We start from the raw sequence: 18,847 nt of genomic DNA, 5'->3' as shown, positions 1-18,847 counted from the left end.
CTTTAGGTGCCATGGGGATGCCCATGCAGCTGGGGATCCGAAGTGCACTTTACAAAAAAAGCATGTTGAGATTGGCATAGTTTGAGTGGAGGAAAAGATTTCATATGCTGAGGCAGTAAGGAGAGTAGAGGATAACCGAAGAATGAGGGTTTCGACTGGGAGCCCCCTGTGAGTAGGCCTGAAGAGAGCGATTGAGAGAATGAGTTTCAGTAAGGTTGGATTTCTTGTGTTTATAGCCATGGTGGTCAACTGCACTGCACTGATGGAGCGGAAATCACAGAAGATAGGTAAGGTAGTTGCAGCAGCAGAGAAATAGTTGGGTGTGAGAGATTTTAGTGCAGAAGATCTATAGGGAGTTTTGAGGGAGGGGGTCCCATCCTCCCAGGCCAACCGCCTGGTGTAGAATCGTTTAGGGCCAAAGTAGTGGGATGGGGTGGTGGGTTTTGGGGATAGTGTATAGGTAAGGTGCAGGGCTAGTTGGTGGTGCAATTTAAAAATGTCTCCTTCACCTTTAACTTTTTTTTTTTACCAGAATGTGCAAGCCAACCCGACCTGCGAAAAGCAGCAATAAGCAACACAGCGTCTAGTCTTCCGGAAATTCACACGAAGAAGAACATTGGATAAACCCCATCGAAGAAGAGGGAGTGGGTGTCTCGCTTTCTCTACAGTCTCTGGCTTTACTACTCTGCGACTCTTCCCTGTCGAGACAACATAGAAAACTGTCCATATAGCTAGCTGTTGTTTATCTTTTGATAAAGATGTCAACCACGACCGGTGGCGGAGAGTTTGGCAACCCCCTGCGGAAATTTAAGCTCGTATTCTTAGGCGAGCAAAGTGGTAAGTGGAGGTGTATTCAGGGCATGTTATGTGGTTATTTGTTTTGGGGCGTTTTGGTGAGAGTACTGCCAGCTGGCATTAGCCTCTCAGTACCGTAGCTAGCCAGGCCGAAGCAGAACGATGAGGCTTTAAACAACTCAGACGATGCCTCGTTAGGTTAGCTAGCTATATTTTAGCCAATGACTAACTCGTAAAGGGAACTTGCTAGCTATCCAATTTAAATCAGGAAAATGTGTTGCTTGAGATGTTGCCCAAGAAGATGCCAACGTATTTAGCTAGCTAGCCAAGTCATGCATACCCTGTAACTAAGTTGGCTAGCTACAGTACTAGCACGTTACTGAATTGTCGGTGTCATTCACTAACGTTAGTTGAAGTTACACTTGCTTCTGCTAGGTAGTTAGACTTATTTAGCCAACTAGTTACGTGAATGTTTTGTGTTTACTTGCCAGCTACTGTAGCTTCAGCTTGTGTGGAGTCATATAGCTAACTTTAACAGTTGGGTACTGTTAGCTAGCTAACGGTAACTTTGCTAAGCCACGTCTGTCAGCAGAGGGGAGCCTAGTAACGCGTTAGCTTGGGTGGGAACGCATTGGGCCGCTTACAAACTAGACAAGGCACATTATTTCCTCAGACAAATCTTAATTTAGATTTGCATAGACCCAAAATTGTGTATTGATTTTCCAGTCCATTTTAGCTTGCTAGCTGTCTCCTCCATTCGTGGCTCCACCCTTGCCAGCTCAGCGCCGTGGGTTCAGTAGTCTATCGATTCGTTTTTAGATATGTCATCTTGTATGATAACGTATGATCGCTTACGCATGGTCACTGTCAGTGGATTACATTTTTTAAATAGCTAAATGCTCATAATAAAGCAATTTTGCCTAGGCTACGTTTACTATTCCTCCCAAATTGCAGTTCCACAGAGGATCATGCATAATTTAGCAAATTGACAATTCTATGGTAACTGCATAATGTAGCAATTGGGCAATTCTATGGTACAGAATAATGCAGATATTCAGATTTTTCACTTAAGTATGCTAAACAAAAACCAATGATTGTAAATTAAACAAACCTTACATCTGTATGCACAAGGTCGCCTTAAGACTTTCCACTGGAAATTAAGGGTCAGACGCAGAGAAATCTGACTGCCGATAACGTTAGGTACTTAGAACCTCTGCCCAGTATAGGCAGTTAGAACAGTTTTACCAAAGACAGTACAGTATGAAGATAGGCAAAAACTGCTTCTCTAATAGAAATCTCGATCACACTTGTAGATGTCATGGCTAGCTGCGCAGAAATAGGTAATCGGGTCTAAGGTCGTCTTGTGCAGGACGTCAAATTAAAGACGCTCCTTAGATATAGTTGTTTTTGACGAGAATGTGTAATTTTCACGAGATTGGAGTAATAACATGTTCAACTACTTAAGACATGGCTCAAATCTAGGTTGTGCCTTTTAGATTTCGAGAAAATTAACACCTAATGAGGAATTTGACTTCTCTAACCCCAAACCTCGGCCTGGTCTGGTTCGTAAACGTCACCGGAAGTCTCGCGATGTTTCGCCTCTGGGTTTAGAAAAGTTGCGGTTTTACCTCCGTTTTGTGGTGTTGAAATACTCCAGGCCACAAAGAGGCAGTAGTTTGTTTGGCTTGTGCCTGCTGTAGCTAATGTAAGTTAACTAGCCAGCTGCGCTAATGTTGTTGCTATTTGGCTAACTAGAATTTGTAGTAAGCCATTGTTGATACTAACCAGATGGCCACAACTAGATAACTGGAGTAACTAGCAACATAATTAAATAAAAAGTGATTTGTTTTTGAATGAAGCAGCTGCCTGTTAGCTGGCACGAGTCGGAGTAGATGGGTTGCTATGTTTTAGGGCAGTTGTCACCAATCTTTTCTGATTCAAGATCAGTTTGAGTCAAAAAGCAAGCAGAGATCTACTGTTCAGAGTTAAAAAAATATGAGTATAAAAATGTAAGACTATGCAACATTAACCTAAATAAAAACAGTTCTGTAGGAATGAGGTTTGTGTTGAGTTATATAAAGTCACTTCAATCACAGGTGTGCGGTAATTCCCTGACAACGCACAGTCTGGAGTGTGTTAATTCGCTTATAAAACGGATCCCAACATTAGTGAACATTTCCTCAATTTTCTTTTACTATTTGCTATGCTTGGCCTGCCAATGTTGTTCTTCTCAGACCTTATTATATTTCAAAACTCAAGCTTTGATAAAACATTTTATCAGTTGTATCACTTCCGAGGCACAGCTCAGCATGAATGGAAATCATTTGCAAATAATTTTTTTTTTTTATTTTACTGGACTGATGGTACCTGCATCTGGTCGGTTGGGAGAGAGGGGGAAAAAAAGCTGCAGCAGAGGGTCTGCCTCTCACAGCCCTTGCTCTCTCCCTCCCTCCGACGAGACTGACCAGAGAGAGGGGACAGTCTTCCACCTAATGGTGACACTCGAGTAGCATTGCATTATTTCTGCCTCATGCACAAATCCATGTTATTCCTATGACCAGAGTATTCTTTGACAGTCTCTCATTGGTCATGGTTTTAAAATTAATGAAATCTCACATAGGCTAGTATGAAACTTTGCTGTGGGGTTGTGGATGCTTTAGGCATGGTGATTTGAGCTATCCGATTGGCCAGCGCAGTAGGCACACTTAATTTAGCTCTCCCAGTCCCCTGGGTAGTCAGTCTATCCCTTCAGACAAATGAAAAGGTTAAAAATGGGAACACTCCCTACCTGGCGCACAGGACTTCTGAATCAAGTGCACCTACCGCCAACAGTGCAAGACGAATAACAAAAAATAGGAGCGCAAGGCTTTATCGTTGGCTTTTCTACTGAAATGTTTGGTGATCGACTAGATTGAAAGAGTACAACAGTGGTCACCATTCAAGGTTTATAAAAATGTTTGTTCAATAGAGAATTACATCAGAAAAACTATAGCCCATACCCATGTCTTTACCATATACGGTTCAGATGTTACAGATGATTTACTCTGATAATTTAGCATGATTCGCATGAATAGATTGTCATCACGGCCATGGTCAAAAATAACTTCTACGCTGCTCAGTAGAACTGTCACGCACCGCGGGAAGAACGGAGCTAACTTCCAACACCATCTGATAAGCTAGCTAGTGGCTGCAGGTTAGTGTGATAGCATGGGCTTTTTCTAAATGAAATCCAGACTAGAAAACAAAATTGGACATATATACTGAACTAAAATCTAAATGCAACAATTTCAAAGATTTTACTGAGTTACAGTTCATATAAGGAAATCTGTCAATTTAAATAAATTCATTAGGCCCTAATCTATGGATTTCACATGACTGGGAATACAGATATGCATCTGTCACAGATACCTTTTAATTGTTTTTTTTTTTTTAAGTAGGGGCATGGATCATAAAACCGGTCAGTATCTGGTGTGACCACCATTTGCCTCATGCAGTGTGACACATCTCCTTTGCATAGATTTGATTGTGGCTTGTGGAATGTTGTCCCACTCCTGTTCAATGGCGGTGCGAAGTTGTTGGATATTGGCGGGAACTGGTTCACGCTGTCATACGTCGATCCAGAGCATCCCAAACATGCCCAATGGGTGACATGTCTGAGTATGCAGGCCATGGAAGAACTGGGACATTTTCAGCTTCCAGGAATTGTGTACAGATCCTTGCGACATGGGGACATGCAGTATCACACTGAAACATGAGGCGATGGCAGCGGATGAATGGTACGACAATGGGCCTCGGTATCTCTGTGCATTCAAATTGCCATTGATAAAATGCAATTGTGTTGGTTGTCCGTAGCTTATGCCTGCCCATACCATAACCCCACCACCACTATGGGGCACTCTGTTCACAATGTTGACATCAGCAAACCGCTCGCCCATACGACACCATACACGGGCTTCTACCCCCAAGCCATAAGACTGCTGAACAGTTAATGAAATGGCTACCCGGACGCTGCTGCTACTCGCTGTTTATTATCTATGCATAGTTACTTTACCCCTATGTACATATTACCTCGAATAACCTGTACCCCCGCACATTGACTTGGTACCAGTACCCCCCTGTATATAGCCTCGTTATTATTATTATTTTTTTTACTTTAGTTTATTTAGTAAATATTTTCGTAACTTATTTTTAAGCATTTCACAGTCAGGTCAAAACCTGTTGTATTTGGCGCATGTGACAAATAAAAATGTATTTGGTTTTTCATCCATTGAGAATGACAATAGTTCTTCAATGTATTTTGAAAAATCTTTCCAGCATTCTCTTTCGATAACCACTGAGCCTTGGCATGGCAGGGAAACATTTTATGCTCTGATCCAGTGGAAACAACATAAAATACCTGATTACTTCTTATCCCTTGTGCAAATACTGTCTGTCCAGAGTGAAACTCTGAGGGCCCAGAATAGTTTATATACCTTTTTATTAACAGCTTTTTGAGGAGGAGCGGAAATGAACACTGGAACCCCAAAGAACTTCTGGTGTGTTTGTAAACGACAGCTCTTCCATCACGCTTGTAAACGGCTAGCTAGCTAACTTAGTGTAGTTTTTTTCAAGGTTAAAATTAGCATTTTGACCATAGTATTTGTGGGTTGGATGGTCCTTACGGCCGGGATCAAATCTATTTTAGAAAATTACAGTTTCTAGATTTCCCAAAGAAGCATTCCAGTGGGCTGCATTGCCTGCATGGATAGGAACGTTAGCAGTAGCAGCAGGTGGCGGCGGCGCCAGGATGATGTGTAGCACACTGGTGCGTTTTTATCAAGTTAACCATCTATTCTAGGTAACATCAGCTAGCTAGCTACATGTATAAATAGAATAGACAGCCATCCAATATTAATTTATGACAAACGTTAGCTTGATCTGCTAAAAACAACAATGTTCACTACGTCGCTTAGCTAGTCCCAAAGAGAGAACTATGACAATACAAAAACACAATTGCAATGAAATGTCAAATGTTATATCACTGGTATAATTTCCTAACCTCAGATACAGAGACCTGTGAAAGCTGCTAAACCCTGTTTGCGGATGAAAGTCCCAAGTCCTGGAGAGGCTGAAGGGTTTGTCTCCAATAGGTTATACATATGCTATTGGTTTACTCTTTAGAATTGGTTGTAGGACGAAAAAAAAGACTGTTTATAATTAACGATGCATAGACCTAGAACATGCATGGCCAACCTTGCTGCTAGAGATCTAGCTACTGGGTGTGCAGGTTTCTGTTCCAGCCTTGACATTCTGCTGATTTATTTGTATTTGACACTGTTCATTTTACTATTCAATCATGTCTTGTTTTGGAGTAAGATGGATGTCTAAACCCAATAACCATTTATATAGGTGTTCTTTTTATGATATAAAAGTTTTGTTTCATTGAATTAAGTATAGTGGTTTTTTTTTCATTGAACATTCCCTGTTTGTTGTATTTGGTTGTCACTCGCTCTCATTTTGTCTGATATTACAGATGTGAAGCTGATGTCCTTGATCATTAGTGTGGGTGTAACAATCCCGGCATTGCTGACCTAGGATGCAACCCCGTCCATAAACTCAAATCCGCGTCCATTATCCTAGAAAAACTATGATCTTGGTTGGGCTAGGATAACAGTACTTTAGGTCTTCCTGGGGGTGGGTGACATCACCACACGATGTCTACTAGGTAGTACTGAGCGATTTTAGTGTTTTTTGAATTCGGTTAGATTCTAGAAAAATAATCACGGTTTAAAATGTTTTTAACTAAATGCATTATGTGAGTTGAATGCTGTAACACGGTATGAAACGATTAATAAAAGTCCCATGATGGTAGTGACTGCCTGTTACTGCTTATCATTTATTAACATTTGTTTTATTTGATGACTTTATTTCATTTCAAGTCATCTCATCTCAATAGAGTTGCTTCTTATGCTGTCTATCACTATTTTGTAGTGCTTCAAAGTAAATAAGGCATACTTTTATGACTGCTGAATACCAACTATCAATCACTTAGATCAGGGTTTCCCAAACTCTTTCCTGGGGCCTCCCCTTGGTGCATGTTTTGGCTTTTGCCCCAGCACTACACAGCTGATTCAAATAATCAAAGCTTGATGATGAGTTGGTTATTTGAATCAGCTGTGTAGTGCTAGGGCAAAAATCAAAACGAGTTTGGGAAACCCTGACTTAGATCATGTATTTTCAGGTAGAGGGAAGCAACTGCTACGCTCTATCACTCAGAATCGCACATTCTTCTCTCTTCCGTAGTAGTCCTAAAAGAAACGCCGACCCGGAAAAGTAGATGCGCAATGGATTATGGTCATTGTAGTTAGTTTAGCGCATAAAACGTGGTAATTGTGTAGACTATTGGCCAGTCGGAAACGATAACTCCCTACTACATGACACAGTTCAGGCTGGATCTGATTTATCTCTGGAGAAACTGCTATGTGCGCATTGAGCTCACCCAAAAAATAACATGGAATTCAAATAATTGAACAGATAATTTACCAACAGTTCTTCAAAAAATAACTTTCATTTTGTTAAATCACTCAGCACTACTACTAGGCTTTGTTTGATTTTATATTTCCTTGATTACTCGCATCCTATCTCCGCAACTAGTGGAGGAGAAGGTACAAGGTCCCTCCCCTCTGACCACCTTCTCCAATGGGTTTTTGAGGAAGGATTAATTAAGAGCCTAGCAGTCACCTGTCAACTTGCACACGTGCTACACAATCACCCATCTGCTACACTCACTGACCTCTTTCTCTGCATCAACCTCAACAGCCAGCAGTGTTGCCAACGTAGTGACTTTGTCGCTATATTTTGCATGTATTCAGGCCCCTCTAGTGACACATTTTCCAAAAATCGACTAGCAACAAATCTAGCGACTTTTTCTGGTGTTATTGGAGACTTTTGGAGACTCTGACATGAAAGCGCGTATCGCTCTTACTCTTCTCAAAGAGCAGCGGGTGCTGCCGTGGTACCCACCCCTGTCCCAAAGCACTCACAGGCGGCCCAGTCCTCGCACAGCAGTCCCTCCCAGCTGCAGTCAGAGCAAAGCACCCCTTGTCCAGACTGCAAATGAATCGCGCATGCGGGAAGCCACCGCTGGCTGATCCAGCCCTGGCTTACATTCAGGGCGGGATGTAAATGTAAAATGTTCTTTGTCTAAAATAAATCACTGCATTTGACTCACACAGCCTCAGTCACTTACTCACCTTGTCCACTGCTTGTGTGCCTCTCTGTGACATAAGCTAAACATCTAGCTGGCTAGCTCATGTCTCAGTCTAAACTGTACACCCAAATATGGAAAGGATTGGGAATTAAACCCTGAATTCAAAGGCTGGTTGAAGCCGTTTTATTGGAGATGATACATGGGCATACTGCCTGTATTGTAAAGCTGATTTCTACACCAAACTTAGATGTAAAAAAAACACATGACAACTCAAAAGGCAAAGCCTTACAACAGTTCCACCCAAAACAAGCTGCCAGTTATGGTTAAAAAATGCCATTCGCTATCGCTGAACACTGTTCCATGCTGGCATGTGATCACATTGGAGAAGCATGTAGAGCTGCTTTCTCAGACTCCACTGCTGCTACCCACTTCAAAATGCACAGGACGAAAAGTGCACAGAAATGATTAATGGTGTTCTAGCACCATACTTTCTGAAGAAGTTGGTTGCAGATGTGGGTGACCAGCATTTCAGCCTCCTCATCGATGACTCCACGGATGTAAGTGTTTCTAAGTACCTGGGGGTTGTGATAAGGTACTTTAGTGACACCAAGCAGACAATTGTATCAACATTTCTTGGGCTTATTGAGTTGGAGGGAGGAGATGCCAAATCTATAACCCGTGCTGCTGTGGCTTTCCTCGACGTGTTGTCTTAATAAAGAGAAACTCCTGGGGATAGGGACTGACAATACCTCTGTTATGACGGGATTAACAATGGGGTCTATAAAGTGCTGAAGGAGGAGTATTGCCTCAAATATCTGGTTCTTATTCGCTGTGTGCCACTCTCTGCTGCTTGCTCATTTGTAGTTCTAAACATATTTAGGGTGTTTTTTACTAAATTTTTGTCTCTCCCACGACGTTATTCCTCTCCTACAGCATCCATCACAATTATATGTCCAATTATGCAAATTGGGCGATGACGTCATTTAGCGTCTTCTAGCTACTTTTAGGACAGCCAATAGCTACTTTCCTTGCTGAGGAGTTGGCAACACAGGCAGCCAGCAGAGAAAACTGAACTGTGTCAAAACACCCACAGCATTGATTTTGTCTATTTTATTCTGCTACATTGAGTCAGATCACACAAATACACGTTTTGAAGTTTCGACCAATCAATATTTATTTTACTCAGAGTCCTTGTGCAAAGAGAATTACGTTTTGACATTTATTTAGTAGTTCCCTCTAATTGACTTGCCTCTCCCCTACATTCTCTATAGCAGTGAGAGAACGCCCTATGTGTTGCGATGCTAACGTTAGCTAGCAAGAGAACTGGTATTGACATTATGGGATAATGGAGAGTGAATTCAATTATTTCTTCACCTTGATAAATGGCTAGCTTGGTAAAGCATTTAGTGTTGTGTGCATTGTGCTGCATTTACCACCCCATTCGGTTTGTTTGTGTGACTGCCTGGCTCAGTTAGCAAGCGAACACTAATGAGCAGGTAGGTGCACATTATCAAACTGAATCTAACAAAAAAAATCCTTCAAGCACAAAACATATTAGCTAGATGTAAAGACTTGCTTGAGAAAAATGTATTATGCGGCTTTATTTTAATTAGAACAATTCTGACAAATGTGGTGGATTACACTGGGAAAAGTGCATTTTTGTTATATACTTCTGTTGGCTTCACGTATAGGTTTGTGCTCTGATTGGCTCAAAGTCAAGTTCTCGGCCACTGACGAGCATTGAGATTCTACAAGTAGAAGCGGCTGGTTCGTCCGTACACACCAGGGGCGTCTTTTGTTCTAGCAAGAAAAGGAACGGCCTCCTACTTTGCTAAGTAACTAGTCAGATTTCTTGGTGTGTCTGCACCATGACAAAGAACAGTGCTGTTGTTAGCAGACTTTGCATCTGCGCTGTTCTTCAAGTAAACATGTATTTGTAAAAATGTTTGTAAATTGTCATAAGTCGTCATTGTGCATAGTTGTATGGTTTATTTAACTTTGCAATCATTGGTTTTTGTTTGATGTACATTCTTTATGTGAAAAATCAGTCTGCATCATTCTGTTACTGTGGAATTGCATAAATGTCAAAATGTAAACTAAATGCTCTCTGCTCTGCTTGTCTGTCTTTACAGTGGGGAAGACATCACTTATCACCAGGTTTATGTATGACAGCTTTGACAACACCTATCAGGTACATTACCTCATCTCAAGTACAGTACTGGTTATTTATTGCATGTAAACTAATGCATAACATGAGTAATATTAGCAGGCATGCACACTATTCTAAGTTATTTTGGTTCATTTGCTTGGGGGAAATGTTCTGTCTTTCTAACCTGATAGTAGCTTGCATAAAATCTGCTACAAAGTTGAGAAAGAATAAGGACACAAGGCCATCCCTTTTTTGCTTTTTGTTGAATGTTGTATGGTCATGTGATGTCTGAGAATTACATTTTTTTTGTCTTGCAGGCTACAATTGGCATAGACTTTTTATCGAAAACAATGTACCTGGAAGATCGTACGGTAAGTACCACTTTTGTTTCTATATCATTGCATCACTTGGAGCCTTTCATTTCAAACCATTTCACGTGTCCCTTGAGTTTGTGCCCATGCATAAACATTGTATATCCCTCTACATGCCACTGTCAAAAATGGGCTTAGGTAGTCTGCTTTTTATCTCATCCCAACTAGACTGCCTGTTAAGTAGAGGAACTATAATTTGCAGTTTAATTATCAGTTTTCATGTAGCCAATCAAGTTTTCTTTCCTGCCATGGTTCTGTTTTTTAGTTCCATCATCATTATATGTTTTTTTTCCCTCTGTCCACCCCTCCCCTCCATCCCCATGGCTGGGTTTCGAACTGTGTCCGCTCCTCGGTTTGTTGCGTGGTTGGCCACAGATTCGGCTCCAGCTGTGGGATACGGCCGGGCAGGAGCGGTTCCGCAGCCTCATCCCCAGCTACATCAGAGACTCAGCCGCTGCTGTGGTGGTTTATGACATAGCAAGTAGGTATCACGTCCCTGCCCTTCTCTGTGGACGGAAGGAGAGGACAGGGCAAACAGTATTTCCACAGCTTGGCAACGTCACTGGACTGTAGCAATGAGTTGAACCAGACTTGCTTGTGGTCAGTGAGGAACCAGATCAGGAAATAGGTTATTGGCGCTTCAGGGCTTCCATTCCCTGCTAATTCTATGCTACTCTAAAGTGAGTAGATGTTGTAGATGACTTTGTTAGTGCAATGTTTCCTCTACGTTTCTCCCAATAGGTGCAAATAGGCCTATAGAGGGGGATGATGGAACTCTCAAGCTCAGTACATCCAGTGGCGCTTGTGGAAATGTTGTGCCTAAAGGGGCTTTTCTAAGGAATAGGGAAAATGATAGCAGAGGTTACCAGCAATGTTTGGTTGACTTTAATTGCAGCAAAAGCATTGATTTGGAACATTTGCCCTCTGTAATAGGTCACTAAAAAGGATCAACATTGGGAACAGGTCATCTGCTAGCTGCATGGGGAAGGAAAGCTTTTCCTATTCCAGGATGCATGATCATTTTTCACCTCTGCTGCCTTGCTGTTTTCTTGCCTCTCTTTTTATGTCAATCCTCTTCTTCATTTTCCCCTTTCCGTCTGTCTCGTTTCTCCTCCTCCTCCATCCCAATCCCCAGGTCCGGCTTCAGCTCTGGGACACTGCTGGACAAGAGCGTTTCCGTAGCCTCATTCCCAGCTACATCCGCGACTCCACCATTGCTGTGGTGGTTTATGACATCACCAGTGAGTCAGAGCCTCCTGGCCTAGTTAGAGCTGTGCCCTCATCACTGTAGGGGTTGTGGGCCACTGGGACATTACATTGGGAAGGAGGTTGTCATCTTCTCTAACACAGTAGCAAACCGCAACAGCTTTCAGTGTATGAGTAGTGTTGCTATTATTGGAGGCAGTCAGTGTCTCTATACCATGTAGGGACTTTAATGATGCTACTTCATGGGGATTAGAGAGTTTTCCCTTGTATTAACAGTGGAGTGGGGACTAATATTCCTTTCTGTGCTTAAACTTAACTTACTGTTTACTTTTGCTTACTAACACCTGGCTACTCTACTGAAATCAACTGTACTTCCAATGAAGAGCAACGACTGTTCTGATTTGCAAATGTGTCTAACGTTATTAATAACTCCTTCACTGTTGAGTTCATACCTCACACAATATTTAAAGCGGTCATGCTCATTTTGTATGCGTTCCAAGTTGCTAATTTTCTTCCCCTCAGATCTCAATTCATTCCAGCAAACCTCAAAGTGGATTGATGACGTCAGAACAGAGAGAGGAAGTGATGTTATTATCATGCTTGTGGGAAACAAAACAGACTTGGCTGATAAAAGGTACATTGTGTGTGTGTGTGTGTGTGTGTGGCAAGCGTAGTTGGTGTGGTGTTAAACAGGTTGGTGTGGTGGTAAACAGTAATGTGGTCCCTGAACTAAATGTTGACATATTTTGACAACCGATGTATGTGTAAAGCCTTTGTCAAAGCCTGGTTCCTCCCTCGTCCCTTGAATGTATTTGGCGCCTCCAACATATATTTTCATATGTTTTCTGATTTTGATCTGTTGAACTCCATGCTGGAGTTACTCCATTACTGATATGTAACTTTCAAAATACAGAAATCATCCCCGTAATATGCATCATACCGGGATGATTTCTGTATTTTGAAAGTGACATATCTTGAAACTTGAGTGCTGACAAGCAAAACATTTTGGGACTACGTCAACAATTGACTAATGAAACAAATACCAAAATATCATTTTGGGGTGGAGTTTTCCTTTTTAAGTCTTTTTTTGTTTTTGTCAAATTTTTTGTTTTATTTATTTATTTTGTTCCCTCTCCCCGGTGTCTCCCCATGTCACTTTGATTTGGTGTCCACTCCCAACCCACTGCCACCACCCTCCCCTCCTGTCCCTCCCCCTGGGACCATGGCAGACAAGTATCTGTTGAGGCTGCAGAGAGGAAAGCTCGTGAACTCAATGTGATGTACATAGAGACCAGCGCCAAGGCTGGCTATAACGTCAAACAGGTGGGTGTCCAGCTACCACCAGCAGGTGTACAAACATCCTCCAGAAAGGCTCATCATGCTCTGCCTTAGGAAGAATAATTTGTGATGTACAACGTGGATTAGAGGTTTAATGTGGAACGAGTGATTGTACTGTGAGTGACCTGGGATTGTTTCTCTGTATCATGTCAAGCTGTTTGATCTTCTTAGCAAAGCTGCTTCCTCCTATCCCTTTGTTCCTCAGAGATGGGACCAAACTAACCTCTGTTTCTAACCAAGAACTGGAATCTCTGAGCTCGTTCTTTTTTTCCTCTCTCTCCATCTCTCCCTTCCCCCTCTGCCTGTCCTCTTTCATGTCTGTCTATCTCCGTCCTCTCGGCTGTGGCCTGAGCAGACAGATCACCACGGAAGAGGGCGAGCAGAGAGCTAAGGAACTGAATGTCATGTTCATTGAAACCAGCGCAAAGACTGGCTACAATGTCAAACAGGTAGAGCGTCTGTTCACTCAGGATAGTCCAGCCCAGTCTTCCCTCCTAGTGTCAGCTGCCTCTTTCACAACTTCTAGTTTTCCCTCCTCTCTCTCTCTTCACCTGGCTCCTCAAGGCTTGTCCACCTAGTCCTTTCTGCATTGTGATTCCCCTCAGTGCTCAGGTCATGTTGTCATTCCTGTCCACTGCTTTAGAACGCTTCAGTGTCAGTTGTACTGCACTGTCTAGCTCCATGTTGTTGGGTCTTTCTCTTATTTTGCCTCGTTCCACAAAATGTCTGCTTCTCACTGTTTGGCATGGAATCATGGACATTTTATGGGCATAAAATATGAACAATTACATGGCAAATTGTGACAAGTTAACAAGAAAATTCTCAATATTCTGTAGGGGCATTTTCTTGCATTGTTTTTTGTGTTATTGAGACATCTTCCAAGATTTTAATGTGTAATAATTAACCAAATCAGTTTTGTCCAATGCATGTAGCCCTATGTACAAATATGTTGTATGTTTATTTTAAATGGAAATATAAATATTGACTTTCCAGTAGATGTTACTATATACGCTGAGTATTCAAAACATTAAGAACACCTGCTCTTTCCATGACATAGACTGACCAGGTGAATCCAGGTGAAAAAGCTATTATCCCTTATTGGTGTCACTTGTTAAATCCACTTCAATCAATGTAGATGAAGGGCAGGAGACAGGTTAAAGTGTAATTGTTAAGCCTTGAGACAATTAAGACATAGATTGTGTGTGTGCCATTCAGAGGGTGAATGGACCAGACAAATCATTTGAGTGCCTTTGAACGGGGTATGGTAGTAGGTGCCAGGCACACTGGTTTGTGTTAAGAACTGCAATGCTGCTGGGTTTTTCACACTGAGTAGTTTCCCGCGTGTATCAAGAATGGTCCACCACCCAAGGGACATCCAACCAACTTGACACAACTGTAGGAAGCATTGGAATCAACATGGGCCAGCATCCCTGTGGAACGCTTTCAACGCCTCTGAGGGTGAAATGGGGGGAGGGGGAAGGTGTTCCTAATGTTTGGTATACTGTGTAGTTCGTCACTGTTATGTGGCCAACTTTACATTATTGATGCGCTGTGTGGTATGGCTGTTTTTCTCCACTGATTTATTTTCTTGTGGTTCCTCAGCTGTTTCGCCGTGTTGCTGCAGCCCTACCTGGGATGGATAGCACACCAGAGAAGAGCAAAGAGGACAGTATCCTTTCACAAGGGGGTTAGCCCCGAGGCAGAATGGTTTGGAGCAAGTTTGAGTTCAACATATAAATCAACGCTCCAGAAATGCTTTAGTAGTTAGGTTTCTATCCATTTAACAGAATTTCATGCTAATGGTTAAAAAAAAATCTGCATAAAACAGGACGCACGAACCTCTCTAGGCTAGGCGGGACGAATTCGTCCCACCTACGTAACAGCCACTTGCAGCCTGTGGCGCGATTTTCAAAACATTAAAAATCCTATTACTTCAATTTCTCAAACGTATGACTATTTTACAGCTATTTAAAGACAAGACTCTCGTTAATCTAACCACACTGTCCGATTTCAAAAAGGCTTTACAACGAAAGCAAAACATTAGATTATGTCAGCAGAGTACCAAGCCAGAAATAATCAGACACCCATTTTTCAAGCCAGCATATAATGTCACCAAAACCCAGAAGACAGCTAAATGCAGCACTCACCTTTGATGATCTTCATCAGATGACAACCCTAGGACATTATGTTATACAATACATGCATGTTTTGTTCAATCAAGTTCATATTTATATCAAAAACCAGCTTTTTACATTAGCATGTGACGTTCAGAACTAGCATACCCCCCACAAACTTCCGGGGAATTCGCTAACATTTTACTAAATTACTCACGATAAACGTTCACAAAAAGCATAACAATTATTTTAAGAATTATAGATACAGACCTCCTCTATGCACTCGATATGTCCGATTTTAAAATAGCTTTTTGGTGAAAGCACATTTTGCAATATTCTAAGTACATAGCCCAGGCATCACGGGCTCGCTATTTAGACACCCGGCAAGTTTAGCACTCACCATAATCATATTTACTATTATAAAAGTTTGATTACCTTTTGTTGTCTTCGTCAGAATGCACTCCCAGGACGTCTACTTCAATAACAAATGTTGGTTTGGTCCAAAATAATCCATCGTTATATCCGAATAGCGGCGTTTTGTTCGTATGCGTTCCAGACACTATCCGAAATGGTAAAGAAGTGTCGCGCGCATGGCGCAATTCGTGACAATAAAATTCTAAATATTCCATTACCGTACTTCGAAGCATGTCAACCGCTGTTTAAAATCAATTTTTACGACATTTTTCTCGTAGAAAAGCGATAATATTCCGACAGGGAATCTCCTTTTCGGCAAACAGAGGAAAAAAATCACAAAGGCGGGGGCGGTCGGGTCACGCGCATAAGCCCAGAGTCCCTTGATCGGCCACTTGAGAAAGGCGATAATGTGTTTCAGCCTGGGGCTGGAATGACGACATTCTGTTTTTTCCCGGGCTCTGAGCGCCTATGGACGACGTGGGAAGTGTCACGTTAGAGCAGAGATCCTTAGTAAATGATAGAGATGGAAAAGAAGTTCAAGAAATGGTCAGACAGGCCACTTCCTGTAAAGGAATCTCTCAGGTTTTGACCTGCCATTTGAGTTCTGTTATACTCACAGACACCATTCAAACAGTTTTAGAAAATTTAGGGTGTTTTCTATCCATATGTAATAAGTATATGCATATTCTAGTTACTGGGTAGGAGTGGTAACCAGATTAAATCGGGTATGTTTTTTATCCAGCCGTGTCAATACTGCCCCCTAGCCCTAACAGGTTAAAACTATGGTTTACATGATGAGATTATTATGGACAAAAGAGCAAGATTATTTTTATGTCAAACGGCAGCCAAGCATCGATCATATCACCAGAATAAGACCCTGAATATTTATTGGAAAGGAGCATCAAGGTCATCACCTTCCACTTTCACCACCCTGTGAAGTTTATAACTTATTTAATCTGTAGCCTAATAAATAAACTGCATGCTTTCCCGAGTCATAGTGGGAGGACCACACAACATATCATCACATGACTCCAAGTTTACTTCAATATGGTGGTTATTATATAAATATTTGCTCATAAAAGCGTTTCTACCGCCACTAATTTATTTGACATAGATCCCACCTTGCCTAGCGTAATTTGTTTTGTAGACATTTGGAAAGTTTTATAGAAACATTTGCTGTTTGCATCAGGCCTGTCGTGCAATTTTTGTACTTTAATTGCATAAAAAGTTTGGATGGAAACTTTACAACAGAGAACCAGGTTATCTATTGCATATGGATTTAATTGTTTATAATTGTGGAATATCATAAAAAAATAAAAATAATAATCCATAAAATTACACCGTAATGAATAATATTCCTTAACCATCTCTCTCAGTGATCGATATCAAACTGGAGAAGCCACCAGAGATGGCCGTGACGGAGAGCAGCTGCTCCTGCTAGTAAACACCTGACCCTCCTACCCACCAACAGCTTGTCTCTCAGTGGCCACTCTCCCCACCCATGGCTCACTGACATCGACCTGAGAACCTGTTCCCCCCCCCTTCAACTCAGTGACTTTTCGGAGTAACCGTGTGGATGTGCTATTACTCTGTATTTAAACAGATAATATTAAACTATATTAAAGGTTAAAAGTCAAACACAGAATAGGTTGAAAGCTGAATATGTTCAGATTTTCATCCAACTGCATGACATTATATAGGATTGCAGACTGGCATAGCTAACTGCTCTCGGGTTATTGCGTTGTTGTGAAGTGATATTGTTTGAGATTATTTAAGTGACTATTAAAGGGATAAGGTCTCAGTCCCTTGGATCTTTGCTTTTATTTCCAATGGCGAGTCTGGAGTGGGTCAACTAGTGTATTCTAGCTACGTGATAAACAGTGATTCACAAGGTTTTGATATACTTTGTTCTAAAAAGATTCCCCTCTAAACTATGAATATTATTTCCTCATTGTTGGCTCAAATCAAAGCTATTAATTTAGGCCTAATGGTTTATGGGACCATGAATAAGGGACATTATTATCAGGACATTTTCAAGGCATGAACAGCCAAAGAACTTCATTTAGGATTACTGTAGTTAATCGACTGATGATTTCAATGGCAACTTCTTTATTTTGGCAGGTCTCCCAAAGAGGATGCTGCAGAAAGGATGTATAGCCAATCAGTAAGAAAACAAGGATATGCATTTTTAGGAAAGGGACATGATCCCAAATTCATTGTAGTGGAAAATACTAACCTAAATCTATTGATATACACTTTGAAACTATAGAAAATCTGTCATAGCGACTTACATCAAGTAGCCGCACACGTACTAACACATCTTGTGTCTGAGGAGAATAGGTGTTTTAAAAGTTCATATGTGAGCCTATGGAGTGATAAGGTGTCAAAGCTTTTTACACACTAAATGGAAACATGCAATGGGCCCATACGACGTCTCCATACTCACCCTCCAATTGATGTATATTGTTGTCTTGTTTTCGTCACACTATTGCAGGAACGGCGTACTCATCATGCAGGATTCATAGATGGTTAAAGAAAAAACGATTCCTTGCTTGTTTGTTCACCAACGTTGTAAAAATGGAGAAGCCTGCTGACAGTTGTTCTGTAGAGCAGGTAGCTAGAGTTGGTCCTCAGATACAGCTAACGCTTACTAACACCCTTGCTGTAAAAATAAGTGCAGTGAAGTTAATCTTTAGCGCTATTGCCTGTTTACGACCGTTGGTTTTGTGTTTATTTATTTTGTAACACAAGCAACCGTAAAATTGCCTTGTATACTTGACCAAAATGAGTTGTTCCACCCCTGTCCCTTAACACGTTCTCACAAACACATTGACACACACACCAACTAAACACACAGCCATAAATGTCCAACCACCACACACCAATACATTCGCTGTTACATTTTTACAAAAAAATGGGGATGAGTATTTAATTACATCGAACCACCGTCTTTACCTTATTAACAGCCGTTCTATTATCCCTCACTGACTGAGTACTCAACTGAACTGTGTGCTATTCTGATGTGTCTGTCCATTTGAAATATGTCGTGTTTAGCAACGTTTGTGTGAATAATGTACTATCTGCTGTATAAAAAAAGAAGCATTAAAGAACACCGAAATGTATCACATGAAATAAAGAGATTTCACCAAAGTTGTTCCAAGTTTCTTTCAAATTATTTTTATGAATATTATTGATTTATTTGGATAGGCCTACTTTTACCTGCACGTTATTTTCGAAATTGTCATTTGAAACTGTTCCTACTAGTGAAGAA

The 18,847-nt window shown here is 41.3% G+C and overlaps 1 protein-coding gene across 4 annotated transcripts; it reads left to right on the top strand.

The window, feature by feature from the left end:
- Positions 1-455: 455 nt before the first annotated feature.
- Positions 456-18,726, top strand: rab41 (RAB41, member RAS oncogene family). Of its 4 annotated transcripts, none has more exons than XM_014199703.2 (8): positions 456-837; positions 10,117-10,175; positions 10,451-10,504; positions 11,640-11,745; positions 12,233-12,344; positions 13,404-13,497; positions 14,651-14,717; positions 16,953-18,726. In XM_014199703.2, the coding sequence occupies exons 1-8, from the start codon at positions 759-761 to the stop codon at positions 17,015-17,017; spliced, it is 636 nt and encodes a 211-aa protein (XP_014055178.1). In that variant the 5' UTR covers positions 456-758; the 3' UTR covers positions 17,018-18,726. The 4 variants fall into 4 exon arrangements, with proteins under 4 accessions (XP_014055178.1, XP_014055176.1, XP_014055177.1 ...); XM_014199701.2 differs by lacking the exon at positions 13,404-13,497 and adding an exon at positions 12,940-13,033 and having other exon boundaries at positions 531-837; XM_014199702.2 differs by lacking the exon at positions 11,640-11,745 and adding an exon at positions 10,880-10,985 and having other exon boundaries at positions 531-837.
- Positions 18,727-18,847: the final 121 nt, after the last annotated feature.

The sequence above is a fragment of the Salmo salar genome, chromosome ssa05 (assembly GCF_905237065.1).
Source record: "Salmo salar chromosome ssa05, Ssal_v3.1, whole genome shotgun sequence".
Classification (NCBI taxonomy): Eukaryota; Metazoa; Chordata; class Actinopteri; order Salmoniformes; family Salmonidae; genus Salmo; species Salmo salar.
The sequence above is the reverse complement of the archived record's forward strand: the minus strand, read 5'-3'. Positions and strand labels throughout refer to the sequence as shown.